The sequence below is a fragment of the Moschus berezovskii genome, chromosome 5, assembly GCF_049115385.1.
Source record: "Moschus berezovskii isolate FMDL1 chromosome 5, NW_MosBer_1.0, whole genome shotgun sequence".
NCBI classification, from domain to species: Eukaryota; Metazoa; Chordata; class Mammalia; order Artiodactyla; family Moschidae; genus Moschus; species Moschus berezovskii.
In genome coordinates, this window is record NC_142464.1 from 22,428,555 (window position 1) to 22,451,378 (window position 22,824).

General features: G+C 41.2%; 1 protein-coding gene across 3 annotated transcripts in view; it reads right to left on the reverse strand.

Annotated features, from left to right (window-relative positions):
* Window positions 1–22,824, reverse strand: part of MCUB (mitochondrial calcium uniporter dominant negative subunit beta) — a 99,551-nt gene that overhangs the window by 17,181 nt on the left and 59,546 nt on the right. For all 3 annotated transcript variants that reach the window (XM_088836179.1, XM_055434796.2, XM_088836178.1), the window contains exons 2-3: window positions 2,318–2,393; window positions 1,628–1,798 (exon numbers count right to left, since the gene is read on the reverse strand). In XM_088836179.1, the coding sequence (XP_088692305.1) occupies window positions 1,628–1,798; window positions 2,318–2,393 (247 nt within the window). The remainder of the gene's footprint in view (window positions 1–1,627; window positions 1,799–2,317; window positions 2,394–22,824) is intronic.

The window sequence follows — 22,824 nt, forward strand, 5'->3', positions numbered from 1 at the left end:
ACTCAAATGTGACCTTAGAGAGTACCTCCCCCAAACACACACACTCCCACCTCCCCATCACTCTGCTTTTTCACTGTGACACTTATTAGCTAATATATAAATTTAAAATTTATAAATTTATGTAATGTATAAGTTAAATATTTTCTTTTTCCTTGTAAAATGTTAGTTCCATAAGAACAGGAGTTTAATCTCTATTGTTCTTTGCTGTCTCTAGCATCTAGACCAAGGCATGGCATGCTGCTGCTGCTGCGGCTAAGTCGCTTCAGTCGTGTCCGACTCTGTGAGACACCATAGACGGCAGCCCACCAGGCTCCCCTGTCCCTGGAATTCTCCAGGCAAGAATAATGGAGTGGGTTGCCATTTCCTTCTCCAGGGAAAGTGAAGTCGCTCAGTCGTGTGCGACTCTTAGTGACCCCATGGACTGCAGCCTACCAGGCTCCTCCGCCCATGGGATTTTCCAGGCAAGAGTACTGGAGTGGGGTAAGGCCTGGCATATGTTAGTGTAAAAAAGGATACAGGAACCTCAATTAAATCGGGTCTGGAGACCAGAAGAGGGAGCTCTCACACCCTGTGAGGGCAGCACAGCCCAGAAGGAAGACGAGCTCCTCTTCTTTCCCAGCAAGGACCCAGCCAATGAAAAGTCAGGGACCCATTGTTTGCTCCTGTCCTCCCCACTTCCTTTCCTTCTACAGAAGCAACCTCCTTTCCTCGTCTTGCAAGTCCTCACACGGGGCTCGTGTGAGCGGCAGGAGACACTGAACTGCAGTTCTCCACTATTGGCAATAAACCCCCCTTTGCTGGACAAATATCTGGCGGTCTGTTTGTTTCAGGTCAACATCTATTAGCTGCTCAACGTTTGTTAAGTAAATAAGTTCTTTAATCTCTACTCTTCCAACTTTTGTATCTATCCCTTAATTGGTTCTGAACTTGGACAGGGAAGAAGAATGTTAATTTCCTTTCCAAAACTATAATAGTAATCATTAACTTTTAAATAAGCTTATTCTAGGAATGTAATACTACAATAAAATAACAGTACAAATTTACTAGTTTATATTTATAGCAGCCTGGTATATTGGGCTGGGGTACAGAATTCTTTATTCTTTTTTAGGAGCAGTAGGGCCTGCTTTTATGTCCTTAGATCACACAAATATAAAAGCTATATCCTAGATTTATTTAAAAGTCTATTTGATTAACTACCTCTGCTAGTATCAAACTAGTTTCCTGAGAATTCATTCTGTCAAAAAACACTTGAGACCATTACTGCTTTATAACAAAGATCAATGAACTATTTGTGTATTATTCACTGTCTATTTCAATCATGGAGCCTGCATTTCATTTTCTAATTCTTCACGTTCTTATAGAAAACTAGATGCTAATTACTATGCCATTAAAATTTTCTCAGAGAAAAATTTGGGGGCTAGGTTTATGAAATAAATAACCAAAATATGAATTAAACTTATTCCATTTCTTTTTTCTCCATTAGAGTTCATCTTTTTTTATATTACTCATGTTCAAAAATGAAGGACTCAGTAAAGACCAACCATTTATTATATAATAATTTTCTAGACAGTAAAGAAACAAGTTCAAAAGAAGAGAAAAAGACAAAGTTGGAAATAGATATATATACCTGCTGTGAAGATGGCAGCTGTTCTGATACCTTTATCTTCATTTCGTAGGTCCTGAAGGAATGAACCAACTGTTGATAACATTGGCTTGACTACAAACTGACAGCGCTCTTTTCTGGATGGCAAAGTAAGTGTTATCAAAGGAAGGCCATGTTTATAATTAATTGTGATTTCTGTTAAGAAAAAAAATGTTGGTAAGAGGATGGATAAAATGTACTTTTAAAAATAACTTAAAAATTATTATTAAACATTATGAACAATAAAAATTATGGAAGGAATATGTAAATATGGAATTCATAACCCTCTGAATTCCTGTAATAATTTGTCTCACTCTTATAGTGCCTTCATTATACTAGTTAACATATTCCCCCCACCATTCTATTAGCATTTTATTAAGGGTGTACCACACTTTGTTATAATTGTCCGCTTAGAGTCTTCCAGGTAAACATTTACTGAGGGCAGAAACTACTTCCAAGTCATCTCTAACTCCTTTGATTACTGGGATGGGAGTTTGCCAAAAGACATCAGAGATCTTATGGGAGCAGAGAAGGCAGAAACTGAACTCTGATGCGGGAAGAGTGGAAAGGGCAACAGAAGAAAAGTCTGTTTTGCTCAAAACTCACATTTCTCACTTAATTTAGAAAGATGAAAAATTAGCCTGGGGAAATCAAAGAAGTGATAAGAAAGCTTACCATCAGATGGCACCAGTGTACTATAAAGATCTGATTGATAGAATTTCAGGCTTCCACACACTTTCACACACAGAACCTGTAATGATATAAATGATTATCCATGTATAAGACTATAATATAAAAGGTAGGGGAAGGTAGCAACTACCGTCCTATAAAATGTTTTTTAAATGTAGGTGGTCAAAGTTAAAGCCCCTCCCTTTACTTCTTCACAGTCCCCCAACTTTCCCCAAAAATAATCAGAGTAGAGGTGACGAAGACTCGCTCCTGGACCAAACTTTAGTTGGGATCCTCTGAGCCTGACTAAATCCCAACCTGTGCATGTCCTCTAGGAGTCAAGCAAGAATGCTGTCAAGTTAGCTTAGCCACCCCTCCCCCCTACACAGCCTTCAGTATCTGATCAAATTCCTCAGCCTCCACCATTCCCCAGGTATTATCTGATCACCCAATCTGCAACAAGAATCCTGCCAGGTCAGCTTAGCAAAAAATCACCCTATCCTGTTAGTAATTTCCCATCCACCACTCCCCCCAACGTATGCCCAACTTTGCTCCTTGGATACAAATCCCTACTTTTCCCTGTTGTATGCAGAGGTGAGCCCAATCTCTCTCCCCGACATCAAAACCCCACCATGACAGTCCCCCTGAATAAAGTCTACCTCACATTCCTTAACAAGTGTCATGAATAACTTTTTCTTTCACAGTGGTTTGCTGTATAGCCTCCCAAATGTTTTTCCATACACTGCCACCTTCACAGGCAAGTTAAATTTTATGCCAGAGTTAAATTTAATGCTAAAGACAATTTATAAGTCAGGTTCCTAGATGCCAATGATGATACATTGCTCATAAAGTACTTATTGTTTAATGTGCTGATGAAGTTTCTGTACTACTATTGAAGAAATCATTTTAGAGGCAGTCATTAGACAACCAGGAAATGCTGAAAGCAGGTAAAGTGCCCAGGGAAAAATATCAAAGCTTTCTCAAGCTTCTGCATACCTAATAATCAGCTAGTTTCTGCATACCTAATAATTATGGACACCATAATATTGTCCATTGCTAAATAAACAGGGCTTGTTAAAAGCACAGCTTCCTGGACTCCACTCCCAGAGATTTTTGATCTAGTAAGTCTGAGGCAGGGGTATGAGATTTTGCATTTTTTAAATATAAATTTAATTGGAGGCTAATTACTTTATTGTATTGGTTTTCCCATACACTGACATGAATCCGCCCGGGGTGTACATGTGTTCCCCATCCTGAACCCCCCTCCCACCTCCCTCCCCATCCCATCCCTCTGGGTCATCCCAGTACACCAGCCCCGAGCATCCTGTATCATGCATCGAACCTGGACTGGCGATCCGTTTCACATATGATAGCATACATGTTTCAATGCCATTCTCCCAAATCATCCCACCCTCTCCCTCTCCCACAGAGTCCAAAAGACTTTCTATACATCTGTGTCTCTTTTGCTGTCTCGTATACAAGGTTATCGTTACCATCTTTCTAAATTCCATATATATGCGTTAGTATACTGTATTGGTGTTTTTCTTTCTGGCTTACTTCACTCTGTATAATAGGCTCCAATCTCATCCACCTCATTAGAACTGATTCAAATGTATTCTTTTTAATGGCTGAGTAATACTCCATTGTGTATATGTACCAAAGCTTTCTTATCCATTGGTCTGCTGATGGACATCTAGGTTGCTTCCATGTCCTGGCTATTACAAACAGTGCTGCGATGAACATTGGCGTACATGTGTCTCTTTCAATTCTGGTTTCCTCGGTGTGTATGCCCAGCAGTAGGATTGCTGGGTCATATGGCAGTTCTATTTCCAGTTTTTTAAGGAATCTCCACACTGTTCTCCATAGTGGTTGTACTAGTTTGCATTCCCACCAACAGTGTAAGAGGGTTCCGTTTTCTCCACATCCTCTCCAGCATTGATTGCTTGTAGACTTTTGGATAGCAGCCATTCTGACCAGCGTGAGATGGTACCTCATTGTGGTTTTGATTTGCATTTCTCTGATAATGAGTGATGTTGAGCATCTTTTCATGTGTTTGTTAGCCATCTGTATGTCTTCTTTGGAGAAATGTCTGTTTAGTTCTTTGGCCCATTTTTTGATTGGGTCGTTTATTTTTCTGGAATTGAGCTGCAGGAGTTGCTTGTATATTTTTGAGATTGTCAGTTGCTTCATTTGTTATTATTTTCTCCCATTCTGAAGACTGTCTTTTCACCTTGCTTATAGTTTCCTTTGTTGTGCAAAAGCTTTTAATTTTAATTAGGTTCCATTTGTTTATTTTTGCTTTTATTTCCAATATTCTGGGAGGTGGGTCATGGAGGATCCTGCTGTGATTTATGTCGGAGACTGTTTTGCCTATGTTTTCCTCTAGGAGTTTTATAGTTTCTGGTCTTACGTTTAGATCTTTAATCCATCTTGAGTTTATTTCTGTGTATGGTGTTAGAAAGTGTTCTAGCTTCATTCTTCTACAAGTGGTTGACCAGTTTTCCCAGCACCACTTGTTAAAGAGGTTATCTTTTCTCCATTGTATATCTTGCCTCCTTTGTCGAAGATAAGGTGTCCATAGGTGCGTGGATGAGAATCTGCATTTTTAATAAGCCCCGGGGTTATACTCAAGTTATAGGTGTGAAGACCATACTTCAGAGTAGCTGGGTTCCAGCAGACCCTCTGTGGCTTTTGGGTCCCTACTTCTAAATTTCAGCATAGAATCATTTTGAAATCCCAATTTTAGTGCTGAACAAGGGCTACTACCTTCAAATGATATTGAGTATCAGGTCGCATCTTTTTCCTAAATACAATTCTAACCACTTCATTTAAAACCCTGAAGACTTCAATAGCTTATATAGAGTACTGATAGAAAGCACAGTGACCCCAAAGTTGAAAAGACTGGTATTTTACGATGGCAGGAGATCACAGATAAGTCATAGGACTGTGCTTTTGTTCTCTGAAGCCTGAGGTGGGGATACCCGTATCGTGTGGGTCTTGTGGAGTCAATATAAGGATTGAACAACACAAAGTATCAACAAGGGTCAGGTATAGTCTGTGGGCCTCACCTGAGCAGTACAGGCTCCCTCCCCTCTACGGCTCCATCACTTATTATTCTCTTTCAGCAGGAATTTGGGCCCCAGCCAGATGAGCTGTGTGCCACTGACGTATTGAAATGCCTTCTTTAAACTGCCATATGATCCAGCGATCGCACTCCTGGGCATACACACCGAGGAAACCAGAATGGAAAGAGACACATGTACTCCAATGTTCATTGCAGCACTGTTTATAATAGCCAGGACATGGAAGCAACCTAGATGTCCATCTGCAGATGAATGGATAAGAAAGCTTTGGTACATATACACAATGGAGTATTTCTCAGCCATCAAAAAGAATGCATTTGATTCAGTTTTAATGAGGTGGATGAAATTGGAGCCAATTATACAGAGTGAAGTAAGCCAGAAAGAAGAACATCAATACCGTATATTAACGCATATATATGGAATTTAGAAAAATGGTAACCTGAACCCTGTATAAGAGACTGCAAAAGAGACATAGGCATTGAGAACAGTCTTTGGGACTCTGTGGGAGAGGGTGAAGGTGGAATGATTGGAGAGAATGGAACTGTAGCATGTATATTATCATAAGTGACCAGTCCAGGTTCGACGCATAAATTTTCCTCTGTTCAAAAAAAAAAAAAAAAGAAATGCCTTCTTTATTCCCTTCTGCCTAACAGACCCTGTCTTTCCCTCCATGCCTAGGCTCTAAGTCCTTCTGCAGGGTCATGATGGTTGAGTGTGATGGCTTTGCCATCAGAACCAAGTTGGAATCCCAGCTTCAAGATACACTAACTGCCATGATCTCTGACAGGAAGAGGAAGTTTCAGGAAGAAATGGGTTGTAAGAGAAAGAAAAGGGCAAGTATGCCAGTAGAAAAAAGAAAAGAAAAAGAGCCAGGGCTTTAGCAAGAAAAGGAAAACAGCACTAACATGAGAAAGATCTGTTTGAGCTTCAAAGTGAAAGGGAGGCAGGTGTTAGTGGAAAGGAAATGTATAATGATCACATGGTGGGCCAATTATCAAGATCAGATTGCTTTGAGAGTTTTAACATATTTTAGATTATGTATCTTTATTATTAAGTAAAACAAGATGTAATTCCCACTCAAGACAGTATAAATTAATACTTAAGCAACACCTGTGCTCCATGTTCAAAAAGAATACATGTTCCCCTTGTAGCCACACCAAGAGCAAAACAATGTGATAAGCAAGACTCAGTCAAGTAGGGAGTCCACCAAGGTTCTCTATGCTGCAGGAAAAGGGTTTCAATGGGAAATGATGCACTGTTTATACCACACTTTCCTTGGGGAGGGGAGTATTAGTGATTTTCTTTTTATAGCCTGCCAGGCTCCTCTGCCCAAAGGATTTTCCAGGCAAGAATACTGGAGTGGGTTGCCATTTCCTCCTCCAGGGGGTCTTCCTGACCCAGGGATTGAACCCAAGTCTTTTACATCTCCTGCAATTAGCAGGCGGGTTCTTTACTACTAGCGCGACCTGGGAACTTTGCTTTGTAGATGGGTTCATTTGTGTCATATTTTAGATTCCACATAGGATATCATATGGTATTTGTCTTTCTCCTTCTGGCTTGCTTGGTATGGTAATCTCTAGTTGCACCCATGTTGCTGCAAATGGCATTATTTCTTTCTTTTTGTGATTGAGAATTTTCCATTATATATTTGTATCATGTCTTATCTATTCATCCACTGATGGACATTTAGGTTGTTTCTATGTCTTGGCTATTGTGAATATTGCTGCTGTGAACACAGGGGTGCATGTATCTTTTTGAATTATAGTTTTGTCTGCATATATTCCCAGAAGTGGAATTGCTGGATCATATGGTAATTCTATTTTTAGTCTTCTGAGTAACCTCCAATAATGTTCTCCACAGTGGATGCACCAACTTACATTCCCACCAGCACTGTAGGGGTGACTTTTCTGCACATCCTCTCCAGCATTTACTGTCTGCAGCTTTTTTGATGATGGCCATTCTGACTAGTAATAGGTGATATCTCATTGTAGTTCTGATTTGCATTTCTCTAATAATTAGCAATGTTGAGCACCTTTTCATATGCCTGTTGGCCATCTGTATGTCTTCTCTGGAGAAATGTCTTAGTATTCCATTGCATATATATATACCACATCTTGATCCATTGGTCTGTCAATGGACATTTAGGTTGTTTCCATGCCTTGGCTATTGTGAAGAATGTACAGCCCACTTTTTCAAGTTATCACATTAAAACCCTGTTCGCTGGTTTGAAGCCATTTTGGAACTATTTGTAAACTATAGGTAATTGGTAGGTACACAAATTTTGTCCAATCTGGTAGTAATCTAATTGAGTTCCCCACCCCATCCCATACAGCAGTTTTATTTCTACCTGCAATTCACCTTAACATTCTTTCCTCCATATAAAGTTGTGATATTTTGACTTTTCCTTTTAACTGGATAAAACATGTGCCTGGTTCCTTTATATCATAAGAATAGAATAAATTTTTAATGCATATTCATTCTTATAACTGTATGAGAGTCATATTTTTATCTTTTCCCCAAAAGTATCTTTTAATAGTCCAGAAGTAACTGAGAGTTTGACTCCTTGGGGGTAGGAAAGACTAAAGTAGCCCATGACAAGATTGAGTCAAGATTCCTAGTGGTCTGATGACCTAATCTGTGATACATCCAATATCACTGCAACCTGGTCAGGGACCTTAAGGGGGGCAATTTAAGAACCATTTCTGAGCTCTGGCTACAAAAGTCTAGTTGGAGGCAACATAAAATTACTAGTCAGAAAGGGGTGAGGTCAGAATGAAAAATAAACTTCTACTTAGAGTCTGTAACCCAGAATTTTACTATATGAGGAATTAACCAAGTTTATTAAGAAGATTAATTCCATTTAGGGAAAGTAAAGAAAGTCATCCAAAAATGACTTTAACACAAATTATAGAGTCTTCAAAGAGATAAACAGGAGAATTAGCTTCCAGAAAACCAATAAGAAATTATGATATTAAACTTGTAGGAATAAAACAAAAATTAGTAAGTTGGATCAACTAAGATCTAGAAATGGAGAAAAATCTATATACATGTAAAAAACCCAGTTTAATGAACTAGATAAACTCTAGACTAAAGCCAACAGAAAAGAGAATTAGTGAATTAGACAATACTTCACCCAAGTTCAAAACAGAATGATATAGAAACTTTAAAACTTTAAAAAGCAATCAATCTCATACATTGAACATAAAATGCTACAGTTCAGTTCAGTTCGGTTGCTCAGTCGTGTCCGACTCTTTGCGACCCCATGGACTGCACCACACCAGGCTTCTCTAACCATCACCAACTCTTGGAGTTTACCCAAACTCATGTTCATTGAGTCGGAGATGCCATCCAACCATCTCATCTTCTGTCGTCCCCTTCGGTACAACCATTCTGGAAAATTTTCAGCAGTTTCTTATAAGATTAAACACACGCTTCCATGTGACCCAGGCATTCCCACTAGCAGTTTACCCCAGAGAAATGAAAACTTAGGTTCACACAACTGCACAAACGCTTTTCCTCCCTCTGGAGCTCAATGCTCCCTGGTTCACTAGTGTATCCCCAGTACCTGGAATAGCACAGTGCCTGACGCAGTACAGGGACTCAATAAATACACTATAAATGGATGTATAAAGATTCTCATGGTGCTAAGGGAAAATAACAGTCAACCTAAAACATTATATTTAGGAACATTACTTAAGGTTGAAGGAAGTGAAGAGAGTTTCAGATGTACAGAGATGTACACAGTTTCTTTCCCACACATCTTTGCTAAAGAACTTCCCAGAGAGAAGGGAACTAAACCCATGCAGGAGAATATGGTTATGGGCTGAAATGTGTCCTCCCTTCCCCTCCGAACTCATATGTTGAAGTCTTTACCACCAGGACCTCAGAATATGACTGTATTTGAAAGAGGTAATTAAGTTAAAATGAGGTCACGAGTGTGGACCCTGATCCAGCATCACTGGTGCCCTTATAAGGAGAGCTCTGGACACAGACACGCACACATGGAGGACCCTGTGGGGACATGAACAGAAGGTGGCCGTTTGCAAGCCGAGGAGAAAAGCCTCAGAAGAAACCAACCCTGTGGACACGGTTACCCTGGAATCCTGGCTTTCAGAATCGTGAGAAAATGAATCTGTTGTTTAAAATCTGAGGAACTCTGTTATGGAAGCCCTAATAAACTAATACAGAACCAAAAGCTGTAAAATATGTTAATAAACAAACTACTTACTGTAAGAAATTTTAAACCATTTTGTTAGTGTTAAAATGAGTGGAAAACTAAACAAGATGTGGCATGCTATCTTTGGTGGACTCTTAGAACATGTCAAGATCCTCATCACATCAGAAAAAGGGCAAAGAAAGGGAGAAATCAACTTTGTTAGGAAAGTTATAACTGAGTATGTTAAACACTTAAAGGAAACCATTCATACACAATCTGTAGTTTCTACAGTGGTAGAAAAGGAAAAAAATAACAAACTTTTTCAAGAAAAATAGAAGAAAGAAGCAAAAAGCCCTACAGAAACCAGAATTTTTTTTTTTAAAAAGATGAAAAGAAATATAATAAAAATCACTGTGGAAACTTGGAAATAGAGAAAATGAGCATCCACAATCCCACCACCCCTAGCCTATGCCAACTTTTCCAGAGATATATATCCTCATATAATCATAGAGCTGATCATTAGTGTTTTATAAGCATTTTCTTCATTAAAAACTTTTCTAAAACAAAATAAATAGCTCCATAACCACATATCCTACAGGTATAGCAGAATTTACTATTTACCTATTGTTGGATATTTTATACATTTCTACAAATTTTTTCCATGTCAGAGAGTATAATGCATGCTCATTTTAGAAAATCTATAAATCACAGACTCTCAAAAAGAAGAAAATAAAAATCACCAATAAGGTCATTATCTAGAGTCTCATTTCTCAGGTGGCGCTAGTGATAAAGAACCTGCCTGCCAATGCAGGAGACATAAGAGACGTAGGCTTGATTCCTGTGTCAGGAAGACCCACTGGAGGAGAACATGGCAACCTACTCCAGTATTCTTGCCTGGAGAATCCCATGGACAGAGGAGCCTGACGAGCTACAGTCCATAGGGTCAAAGTATCAGACACGACTGAAGCAACTTAGCACGCACACACCACAATTATATACCTTCTAGTTTATTTTCTATGTATACTGTATTCTGTTTTCACCATTACAACTAAACTGATTCAAAGCATCTTCGCAGGTAAATCTTTGTTAGGATTTTTTCCTTTAGGGTAGACTGCAGAATGACTGAATCATAAAGCAGTGATAGTTTTAGGATCCTGATAGCGTATTATCAAACTTTGGGAGTAATATTTTTTTCATGTTGTTTTACTCAGTATAACCATGAAATAATCTGAATCCAAACAAGCAAAGCTGCATAAAATTCAGAATCAAACAATAACAGACCCAGTTGGGCATCCCTGGAAAGAGAAGTTTCCCTCTGGAGGCGCATCCCCAGACAGGCTCACCAGACATATTCACCAAGATAGCCTACACGTACCACAAGCTCCCCAACTGAGCTCTTTCTTCTTCCTCCATGGACCTGATCTTCTCCTTGATGGACTCACACCACTAATTAGCAGTCATTAGAACTAGAGGTCTGATGTTACCTCAAACAGTTAATATTCCATAAAGTCACCTGGTAGACCAGTAGTTACAACTGAATGGTCACTAAGGCCTACTGGTTCTACTTCTTCATGGCACACCCAGATCCATCCTCCCCTCTCCATCTCCACTTCCATGCCCTAGTTCAGATCCTCACCATCTCCCCCAGATCACTGTAATGGCTTCCTAAGCAGTCTCTCCCAGCAATCCATCCCAGGTTAAGATCTCTAATTTTCTAAAATTACATAAAGCCAAACTAGTTCAAGATTTAAAAACCTCTATTTGTTCTCTGTTGCAAAGGGAAATCATTCCAAAGTACACTTTCCATGAGCTGATTCTCATCAGCTTCTCCCACCACCCCTTACCAACACCAGCACTGCCCACCTCCCAACCCTCTATTTCAGATATGCCCAGGGTATTTCTCAAGTAAGGAACACTGTTCATGCTTCCTTGTCTTCGCACTTATTCCCCTCCTGCCTAGGAAGCCCTGCCCGGTGTACCCACCTTGCATGTCAGCTCTTACTCTGAACACTGAGCTTCATCTGAGCCCACCACTGCATCCTCCCCTCCTACTGCAGTCAAGGGATCAGCCCTTACAAAGGCCAGTCCCTCCTCAGGTATTCTCCATCGGTACACACCGCGAAGCTTATTTTAACTCCCCTTTAATCACTGCCTCTCACACTCACTCCTCTCCAACCCCTGGCCACCAAAGATCCTTTTACTGTTTCCATAGTTTTGCCTTTTTCAGAATGTCATATAGTTGGAATTATATAGTATGTAGCCTTTCCAGATTGGCTTCTTTCACTTAGTAATACACATTTAAGATGGTTCAATGTCCTTTCATAGCTTGATAGCTTATTTCTTTGTTCTTTTTTTTATTGAAATATATTTCACATATAACATTCTGTAAATTTAAGGTGTTCAGATGTTGATTTGATGCATTTATATATTGTAATATAACTGCCACTGTAGTGACAGTTAGCAGCTCTATCATATCTCATAATTATTTCTTTTTTGTGGTAGGACTAATTAAGATCTAGTTTCTTATAATCATTGAACTTGCTAACACAATATTACTGTCTATATTGCCCATTTCTCTTTAGTGCTTTAATATCCCTTTATCTGGATGCATTGCAATTTATCTATTGATTAACTTAGTTGAATGCTTCAAGTTTTGGCAATTATGAATAAGGCTGCTATAAACATCCATGTGAGATTATTTCTCAGATTTTAATTATCAGAGTATTGGAACACAAGGAGACTAAGTAATCTGTCTAAAGTCACACAGCTAATGAGTGAGCACAGTAAAGCTATCAGGAGCCACCACCCCCCCCACACACTTTTTAAATTGCTTCACTGCACTGTCATCCTGTGGGAAAAGGGATTCTGGCTCAGGTTATCACCTGCTGTGCCCACATCTGTGCGGAGCAGTGGGTTCTGTTTTCAGATGAAGAGTAAAGAAGGGGTCCTGGGAAGACAGAAACAACTGTTAATACCAGCTCCACACTATTGAAACCCATGTACAGAAGGCTCCCGGGTGTAAGTGAACTGAACCAGAGGAATAAAATATTTGCTACTTCTATCACAAACCTTAATTGCATTCACACAATAATGTTGAAACCAATTTATTAATTGTAATTTATTTTTCTGCCAATATATTCTAATGTTTCGATATGTTTTGCAACAGACTAGAGTGGGATAAGCAAATTAGTCTAGTATTTCTTCTTTCTCTGTTATAATCCTTCTTTAGAATTTTGCTCTCAAAAGCCATTTCCTTGTTGAAGGAAAGAAGGAGAGGAAGGGAAGCAGGGAGACAGGAAGAAATGCACATAAACACACACACAAGAATATAATTTCAGGGGCCCTGTTGAGGTCAGTCCAGGGGACAGAAGATGACTGGCTTAAATGCCAAGTGGATACAGGGATATAAATGGGTCCTGGCTGAGACTCTACAGTCAATAGGTAAAAGTTATTATTGGTTATGAACCAAGTACTGTATGCATTACTTCTGTATCTTTTCTGTTTCAATCTTGCTACGTACTAACTACTCTTCTTAATCTGCCCAGATCAAAAAGAAAAATTTATTTTAACAGTGATTATTCACGTAGCATGTGAGAGAGACTGGAACGTTAATTAAGATAAATGCCTAGTGTGTGCTACAAAATGCAATTTTTGTTGGGCAGATTTAAAATATAAATCTAGAGACAAGTCAGAAGAGTTCATCAAAAGAGAGTTGCTATAGAGCAGTTTGATTTTTGCTTTTGTCCAGGGAAGCAAAAAAGAAATCATGAAAGTCTGGAACTCAGTGTGAGGTTCTGCAGGAAATCATGATGCACCACAGGTAGAAAACTAATGAACCCAAGAATGAGCTTCAAAGCAAAACAGTCATATAACCAAGGAGTTCATCTGCTTGCTTCACACATTCCACAAAACTGCACCGTAGGTGGTACATAAAATACGGTTTAAAATTACTGAGTTCCACTCTTTTCTATGCTTGTCTTTTACCCATTTCCTTGTTCAACATTTCTTCTGCATCCTTATTCATGTTAAATTTTGCTCACTAGAGCTTACGTCAGCGCTTTCACTGAGAGCCTATGTAGAGCAGTAAACCCTTCATCTATGTTATAAATTCAATTTCTGTCATTTTCCTGTTGAGTTTAATCTGTTTATATTTATTGCTATATCAGGTAAATCTGGATATCTGTCATCTTATTTTGTGCTTTCTGCTTATAGTGATTGTCTTTTGCTTCCTTCTTTTTTCTTATCTTCTAATAATCTAACTGTTCCTTTAGACTCCGTTATCTTTCTCTGTTAGTTTGGAAGTATTTGGGTTTTTTCTCTGTGTCCTTTTAGTGTTTGTCCTTTACATTCTGAGACATGCTTACTTGGCTTAGAGTGCAAATTTCTCTATCCTACGGCTGAACAACAGGATCTTAGTACTAATCACAATTAAGAACACATTATTTTGACCTTATTTATTAGAACCCTCCCCCAAATAGACCTGGGTTCGATCCCTGGGTTGGGCAGATCCCCTGGAGAAGGGAAAGGCTACCCACTCCAGTATTCTGGCCTAGAGAATTCCATGGACTGTATAGTCCATGGGGTCACAGAGTTGGACACGACTGAGCGTCTTCCACTGACTAAAGTGGCATCTTACGTTGTTTTACACAGTGGTTGTTTCTTGGAGTCACCTGTAAGTTATCCACTATTATGCTCTCCATTTCTTCTTACATCCTGTTCACTTATGTGTTCAATTTCATGCTTCCTGAGAACTTTCAAAAAGAATCTTTTAATCTCTCAAACTTAATGCTGTTGAAAAGTATAGTTTACTGGATATAAAATTTGAGATGGTTACTTCCTCTCAGAATTTTGAAGATATTCCTTTGCCTTCTGACCTCTATAAACACATCTTCTATAAATTTAAGATTTTCTTTCATCTTTCTGCTTCTGGGATTCCAGTTTCCCCAAAGTGTGTCAGACAGAGGTCTAATTCCATTTTTATGCTTGGGACTCATTTAAAGATTATTTCTGAGAAGGGTTCTCATGGGGAACGGAGGGGCCCGAGGTCGGGAGTCTGAATCCAAGCGTGGCTGGAGGGCGTCCGCACAGAGGGGCAGCTGGCATGGGGCATCGGAGCCTCAGCATGGTGAGGGCGTCTGCACAGAGGGGCAGCTGGCATGGGGCATCGGAGCCTCAGCACGGTGAGGGGGGCGTCCGCACAGAGGGGCAGCTGGCATGGGGCATCGGAGCCTCAGCATGGTGAGGAGGTGTTCATACAGTGAAAAGGGGGTTGGTGTGGGGCAGCAGAGCCTGAATGTGGTGAAGAGGCTTCCACATGGGAAGCAGACTCAGAACAAGATGTTGGAGCCCAAATCGGGTGAGGAAGGCATCCATGCAGGGAAAGGCTGTCACATACCAGAAAACTGACCAAATGAGGAAAGATATTAAGAATAATGGAAGTCAGATTTATTCTGTCAAAGAAGGGAGCTACACCATGGAAAGGGAGAAAACTGGAATAAACCCTGTAGTACCGGAATGAATTTGGAAGTATTGGTATGAATTCATGGTTTTTAACACCTAAAAATATAAATAAAACCAACAAAATACATATAAAACTTCAAAAAAGACTGAATGTGTATGTATATATGTCAAAGATTTAAGTTTTATAAATTTTTCTATAAATAAAAACATATACAATATTGTTTTGAAAGGGACAGTACCACTCTCAATAATGAAAACATGGCATCAAGATCTTGGCTTCTAAATACCATTCTTATCCAAAAGGAACCAGAGCTCCTTGGAGAAATGGCTGATTCCAGGGCTGGGGCATGAAAAGGACAAGATGAGCTTGGAAAGCAAGGAAGTGCTCAATGAATGATGGGAGACATATTAAAAGGATGCATCGGTCAGCTTGAAAGGAGTCTCAATGATCAAATCTGGAATGATCTGGGCATTAAACGATAGTAACATTATAACCCATTGAATAGGAAACTATGAGCCCACTCTGATATAATGAAGTAAATAAATGATAAAGAACAAGATATTTACATAGTTTTACTGAACTGAATATGCCTCCAAACAAAGGCATTAATACCAAAGGGAAAATAGTAACTGCAAAGAAGAGAAGTCTGACCTCAATGAAATTACCAAAATGCACATTATCAGTCACGGGGCAAACTGATGTCATGCAGTGAGAGAGAACACATGTAATACTTCTGTGATATTCCTGACAAAGATGTATGCTGCTAAGTCACTTCAGTCGTGTCCGACTCTGTGTGACCCCATAGACGGAAGCCCACCAGGCTCCCCCGTCCCTGGGATTCTCCAGGCAAGAACACTGGAGTGGGTTGCCATTTCCTTCTCCAATGTGTGAAAGTGAAAAGTGAAAGTGAAGTCGCTCAGTCGTGTCCGACCCTTAGCGACCCCACGGACTGCAGCCTACCAGGCTCCTCCATCCATGGGATTTTCTAGGCAATAGTACTGGAGTGGCTTGCCATTGCCTTCTCCGGACAAAGATGTATAATCTGAGTCAAACTGGAAGGAAACAACAGACAAGCCCAAAGAGAGACACTCTACAGAATAACTGTAATCTTCAAAAGAGTCAAAACCATCACAAGTCAAGGAAAAAAATATGATACTATTTCAGACTGGAGATAACTCAACTGTGATTCTAAACTTTTCACAACAGAAAACATTTGGGAAAACTGGCAAAATTTGCATGGGGTTTAAGAATTAGATAATGGTAAGGTTAGTTTTCTGATTTTGATGGTCATTTATCATTAAGTTGGAGAATGTTCTTGCATTTGAAAGGAAATGGCATTTTGTCAACAACTTATTCTCAATTAGTTCAGATACAAAGTGTTTGTACAACTTTTCTACAGTTGGCGATTGTTTCAAAGTAAAACAATGCTAAAAGTAATAGGCTTAGTCAAACACCAAGATTGCCATTTATGTAGAGAAGTGACCTATTAACAAGAAGTCAAACATTAAAAAACTTTTTTGCACACCACTGGGAAGCTATGGTTACTTAAGGATTAAAAATTTTTTTAATTACAAAATGTTTTTTTAAAAGCACAAAAACTCATGTACTCTTTGCTGCTGCTGCTGCTGCTAAGTCACTTCAGTCGTGTCCGACTCTGTGTGACCCCATAGACGGAAGCCCACCAGGCTCCCCCGTCCCTGGGATTCTCCAGGCAAGAACACTGGAGTGGGTTGCCATTTCCTTCTCCAATGTGTGAAAGTGGAAAGTGAAAAGTGAAAGTGAAATCGCTCAGTCGTGTCTGACCCATAGCGACCCCACGGATTGCAGCCTACCAGGCTCCTCCATCCATGGGATTTTCTAGGCAAGAGTACTGGAGTGGCTTGCCATTGCCTTCTCCACCATGTACTCTTTACAAGTTCTTATTTAGGAACTTGAAGACTACCGTTATTCTTCCGACATATGTTAGTAAAGCTTAAAAGAGAAACTATCATATTTATCCTATGACAACCGTTTCTTAGCAGGATATTATTTAAGATCATTCTGAAAATCTTACACAAGCCCACCACACACGCAGAGTTTAATTATTTGAAGACTGATTCACACAAAATCAGCTGCTTCTTTCAATTTACATCCCATCTATGACCCATCTTGAGGAGTCTGTCAGTTATTAACCAGTCAGGGCCTCACGTTTCCAGGACAGCATCAGCTATTTGTAAAATAAACTGACCTATACAGTCAAATTTGAATACTATTGCTTCTCTTGGATGTTAACAAATGGCCAAGTATTTTCAGGATTAAAGTCTAGCAGAGAGTATATCACAATAACTCCACTAAACACCATTTCACTAAAAATAAGTCAGGGAGTGTGATTGAAGGAAAAAAAAATTAAGTTTAAAAAAAAATTCAGTTCAGTTCAGTCGCTCAGGCGTGTCCGACTCTCTGCGACCCCATGAATTACAGCACCCCAGGCCTCCCTGTCCATCACCAACTCCCGGAGTTCACTCAAACTCATGTCCATAGAGTCGGTGATGCCATCCAGCCATCTCATTCTCCGTCGTCCCCTTCTCCTCCTCCCCCCAATCCTTCCCAGCATCAGAGACTTTTCCAGTGAGTCACCTCATCGCATGAGGTGGCCAAAGTATTGGAGTTTCAGCTTTAGCATCAGTCCCTCCAATGAACACCCAGGACTGATCTCCTTTAGAATGGACTGGTTGGATCTCCTTGCAGTCCAAGGGACTCTCAAGAGTCTTCTCCAGCACCACAGTTCAAAAGCATCAATTCTTCGGCGATCAAATTAACTGTTTTCATTCCTTTAAAGTAGCAATAGCAGCTTTTTGTGCTCCAACCTTATATTCTAAATATATTAAGAAAATGACAAGTATCAAGAAAGTAGAAAAGATGGCCTAAAAAGAAGTCTAGCTCATTTGAAAAGGAAACGACTTTTTCACGTGAGGTGAGGAGGAGATACTGATGTCCAGTGGTCAGTGGCAGGAGCTAGCCTGATGTTTGTAATGCGTGTAAGTCAGAGAGCAGCAGCTTATTTAAATTTCTTAGCTGAAAGCAACGGTGATACACTGACAGAGGAAAACAAATAAAATCAGAGTGCCTCCAGATAGAAGCCTTTTCAGGAGGACGTTCATCACTGCTATAGAAGCACTCCATGGGACACTAATCTCAGCAACAGGCTGTCAACATCAGTGTGGTCCTGCCTTTGCCCTTCCCACATCCACAAGTGTCAACTCCATTATTATGCTTCTTTCAGGGACTGCCTGACTGTATCTCATAGATATCATTAGATCGTGTAATTTACTGTAAAAAGATTTAAGACAGAAGCTGGATAAGAAAAAGCAACAGACTTGGTTCCTAACATTTGGCTGTTCAAAACTATCAAATGGTGAGTTCTTACCACCTTTTTTTTTTTTTATTAGAAAACTGAAATTTACAATGTGTTTATATCACTCACTGAGTACATGGCATTTAAAAACAACATCATTAAAGAAAGATAACAAAAATACAAAGTCTTAAAACCCACAGGATATGGAAAACATTATCCCCGAGGCCTTAAATGTAGTAGACTTTACATAAAAAGGAAAAGCAATGAGTATACAAGTATACAGCCAGTTTAAGAAGTTAGCAAGATAAGCAGAATAACCATAAAGAAAAGAAAGCACCTAATACATACCACCTTTAAAAGATATTCAAAATAACATGGCTCAGGGTCAAAAAACAACTCCAAAAATGTAGTCATAATATTTTACCAAGTCGATGTAATTATTATGTATTTTCCAAAACTAAAGATATTTCTTTTTTTAATGGGAAAACAGTCAAGCTGTTATCCCGTATTTCCTATATCAACTGTGCCAGTGGGTAACCAAGTGATAAATGGTGGGGAGTGTCTTTATAAAGGATCCCAGCTAACACACGAAGATGGGGTGACAGACAAGAACACCGCCCTTCTGCTGAATGGTCTGGGACAATCACACAGCTAGTGCCTCCCGATGGGAAGGACCCAAAATCTTCTTTGAAGGAGTCTTGCAAAAAATGAGTCAAGAAAATGATCAAGTCTCCAGTTCAGTTCAATCATGTCTGATGCTTTGAGACCCCATGGACTGCAGCACGCCAGGCTTCCCTGTCCACTACCAACTCCCGGAGCTTGCTCAAACTCATGTCCATTGATTTGGTAACGCCATCCAACCATCTCATCCTCTGTCGTCCCCTTCTCCTCCTGCCTTCAATCTTTCCCAGCATCAGGGTCTTTTCCAATGAGTCAGTTCTTCGCATCAGGTGGCCAAAGTATTGGAACTTCCAAGTCTCTAGGTGAACTACCAATTTACAGGGATTTCAAAGGACAGAGGGGCATGGCAGACAACACCATGGGGATGCAATTAGCGAACCCAGGACTGCAGGAGACCTACCAGACAAACAACACGGCCCCTGCAACAGATAACAGGCAAGAATACAAAAAAAGGAAGAGGGATATTTAGATTAAAAAAATACTCCAACTAGGGACTTTCCTCATGGTCCAGTGGTTAAGAATCTGCCCTGCGATGCAGGAGCCATGGGTTTGATCCCTGGTTGGTGAACTAAGATCTCACATGCTGCAGAGCTATTAAGCCCACACATCACAATTAGAGAACCAAGGTGACACAACTATTAAAGCCCATGCAGTCCACACGCCACAACTAAGACCCAAAGAGTCAAATAAATAGATATTAAAAAAGAAATCCAACTAATTGCCCTGTGTCCATTGTACTTGGATGCTCACTCCAACAAACAAGGTTTAAAACACAAATCTGAGTCCACTGGAAATCTGAATCATGACTGGATGCCTCATTATTTTAGGTATGATAATAGTTTAGTGGTTATGTTTTAAGATTCCTCCTCTTTTATAGTGATATACTGAAGAATTTATTGTCTGAGCCAGTGGTTTGATCTCTGGGTTGGGAAGATCCCCCAGAGAAGGGATACCCACTCCAGTATTCTTGCCTGGAGAATCCCACGGACAGAGGGGCCTGGCAGGCTATCGTGCAATGGGGTCACAGAGTCGGACATGACTGAGCGACTAACACTTTCATTTCACTTTTCCAATGAAGTATCTATAGACGGCATCACGGAGCTGGGATTTTCTTCACAATAATTCAGGGAGGAGGAAGTGGATAAGGATGGAGTGGAGTTGACCACAGGGTGAAGGGTGTGAGGTGAGGTCAGGGTTCACAGGATTTGTTACTCTATTGACTTCTGTATATAACTGAGGCTGTCCATAAGAAAGAAAAATGCCAGCAAGGCTACCAGAGGACAGCTTTTGCCTCTGTCGAGTGTCTCGGAAGTTGGTGCTTTATAAAGTTTGGCTCCCGGACACTTCCCTAGTGGTCCAGTGGTTAGGACCCTGTGCTTCCAGCACAAGGGGCATGGGCTCGATCCCTAGTCTGGGAACTAAGATACTGCATACTGTGTGGCATGACCAAACAAAAAAAGCTGGGCTCTGCAGGCTTTCCTCCGCTGTGTGTGAGGCTGAGAGCTGCCCCACCTGTAGGACTGCTCCGAGAAGCCTCACCCAACACCTGCTCTAAACTGCTGTGGGCTTGGCTCTTTGGAGTGTGCACAGAGCACACGTCACCCGAGTCTGAGCAAGGGCTGCCGTCTGTTCAGAGGCGCCCAGGAGCTGTGGCTTGGGTTCTGTCTGGTTCCAGGCAGGCTTCTTTTCAACTTCCTGTACGCTCTGCAGAGCCGAGACGGCTTCTTGGGGATCATGACATCACGATGCTGCCCTTGCCCATTTCATCAGAATTCTGGCCACGGGAGGGAAAAGCCAATGTTGTTCCTGTCAGCAGCCATGGTCTCTTTCCCACATCTGCCCGGGCTCCAGCCCTGGTTTAATTTAAATCGTTGCCTCGGATGGTGGCAGTGGTTAAGACTCCGCGCCCCCACTGCAGGGGGCATGGGTTCAATCCCTGGTCCTGCTTGGGGAAGATCCTGCATGCTGTGCGTGCAAGGCTTCTTTGCCTCTGGCTAGCTCTTGCTCCTTCTGGGCCAGCTGGACCCTGAGCTCGGTGGCCGAGAGGACCTCAGAGGACTTGCCACCCTGCGACTCCTCCAGGTCCTTCATCAACATCTCCTTCCTCTGCCGGAGAAGGTGGACTTCCTCCTGGAGCCGGGACACTTCCTCTCGCAGGAGCGCCGGCTGGCTGCAGTCGCCATCCGCTCGAGCTGAGGGTGCCCCGGCGCGGGGCGCCGGCTCGCCCTGCGCCGCGAGCTGGCGGACGCGCTCCCAGGTGCCAGAGTCGGCGGGCCACATGCCGCCTGCCCGGGGGGCGCTGCCCGCCGCGGTGCGGGGGGCTCCGACGGCGGGCGCCGGGCTCACAGCCCGCGGGGTCGTCGCCGCATCGGGGCACAGCCGAGCGCCGCCCCGGCCGCCGAGGCCCGCGCGCCAGACCAGGGCTCTCCATCCGGTCGGACGCCCGGCTGTCCGCTGCCGTCGCACGCAAGGAATCAAGATATTTCTTTAGATAGTGTTTGGTCTGGTCGTGTCCGACTCTGTGCGACCCCATAGACGGCAGCCCACCAGGCTCCCCCGTCCCTGGGATTCTCCAGGCAAGAACACTGGAGTGGGTTGCCATTTCCTTCTCCAATAAATATATATAAATGTACATAAATATATACATATATGTATAACATATACTTGGAGAAGGAAATATATATAAATGTACATAAATATATACATATGTGTATAACATATACTTGGAGAAGGAAATATATATAAATGTACATAAATATATACATATATGTATAACATATACTTGGAGAAGGAAATATATATAAATGTACATAAATATATACATATATGTATAACATATACTTGGAGAAGGAAATGGCAACCCACTCCAGTGTTCTTGCCTGGAGAATCCCAGGGACGGGGGAGCCTGGTGGGCTGCCGTCTATGGGGTCGCACAGAGTCGGACATGACTGAAGCGACTTAGCAGCAGCAGCAGCATGTATATTTATAAATGAATACAAATAATATAATATTTATATATATTAGAATGAATATATACATAAGTATTTACTTTAATCAGTGCATATGTTTCTAGTCACAACTTTACATATTGGAGAAGTCCTTGAAGATCATTGCATGACAAAGCAGGTAGTTTCTTAATGGGAAACACATGGGTGCTATATAAAGGAAACACACCTGGATTTCTTTAGCAAGCACAGAATTCCAAGCTATGACACACTCTGCTGTGGGGATGTGGAAGTGACTGTTCCCTGAGTGACAGAAACTAAGAAGCAGATCTCTGTCACTGGAGATCTGGGTGTGTTGGGAACTGATACATGAAACTGCAGCATATAATGCCTGAAAATACGAAGTCTTCCACTCAACAATTAAGTCAACAAATATTTACCGAGCATCTGCCATGTGCTGAGTGACCAGACTCTTTCAAACTTCTGTAGCAATTCAGCCATCCTTCCCTACTTTCTTAGTGTCACAGAGATGAAGTCCTTTTCTGTTCCCCCTAAGGCTAACACATTTCCCCTGAACTCAGGATCCCATCCCTTCCTGCTACACCAGAGACCTCACTTTTCTGAATATTTTCCCAATCAGATCTTTCCCATCAGCGAGTAAGCCTGCTCCAGCATCTCCTACTTTCTGGCTATCTTCCTTCCATCTCCACCCTGTTCATAGTTAACTGACTTCAAAGGGTGGGTCACATTTGCTGTCTTACTTCCTTCAGTTCAGTTCAGTCTCTCAGTCGTGTCCACCTCTTTGTGACCCATGGACCACAGCACGCCAGGCTTTCCTGTCCATCACCAACTC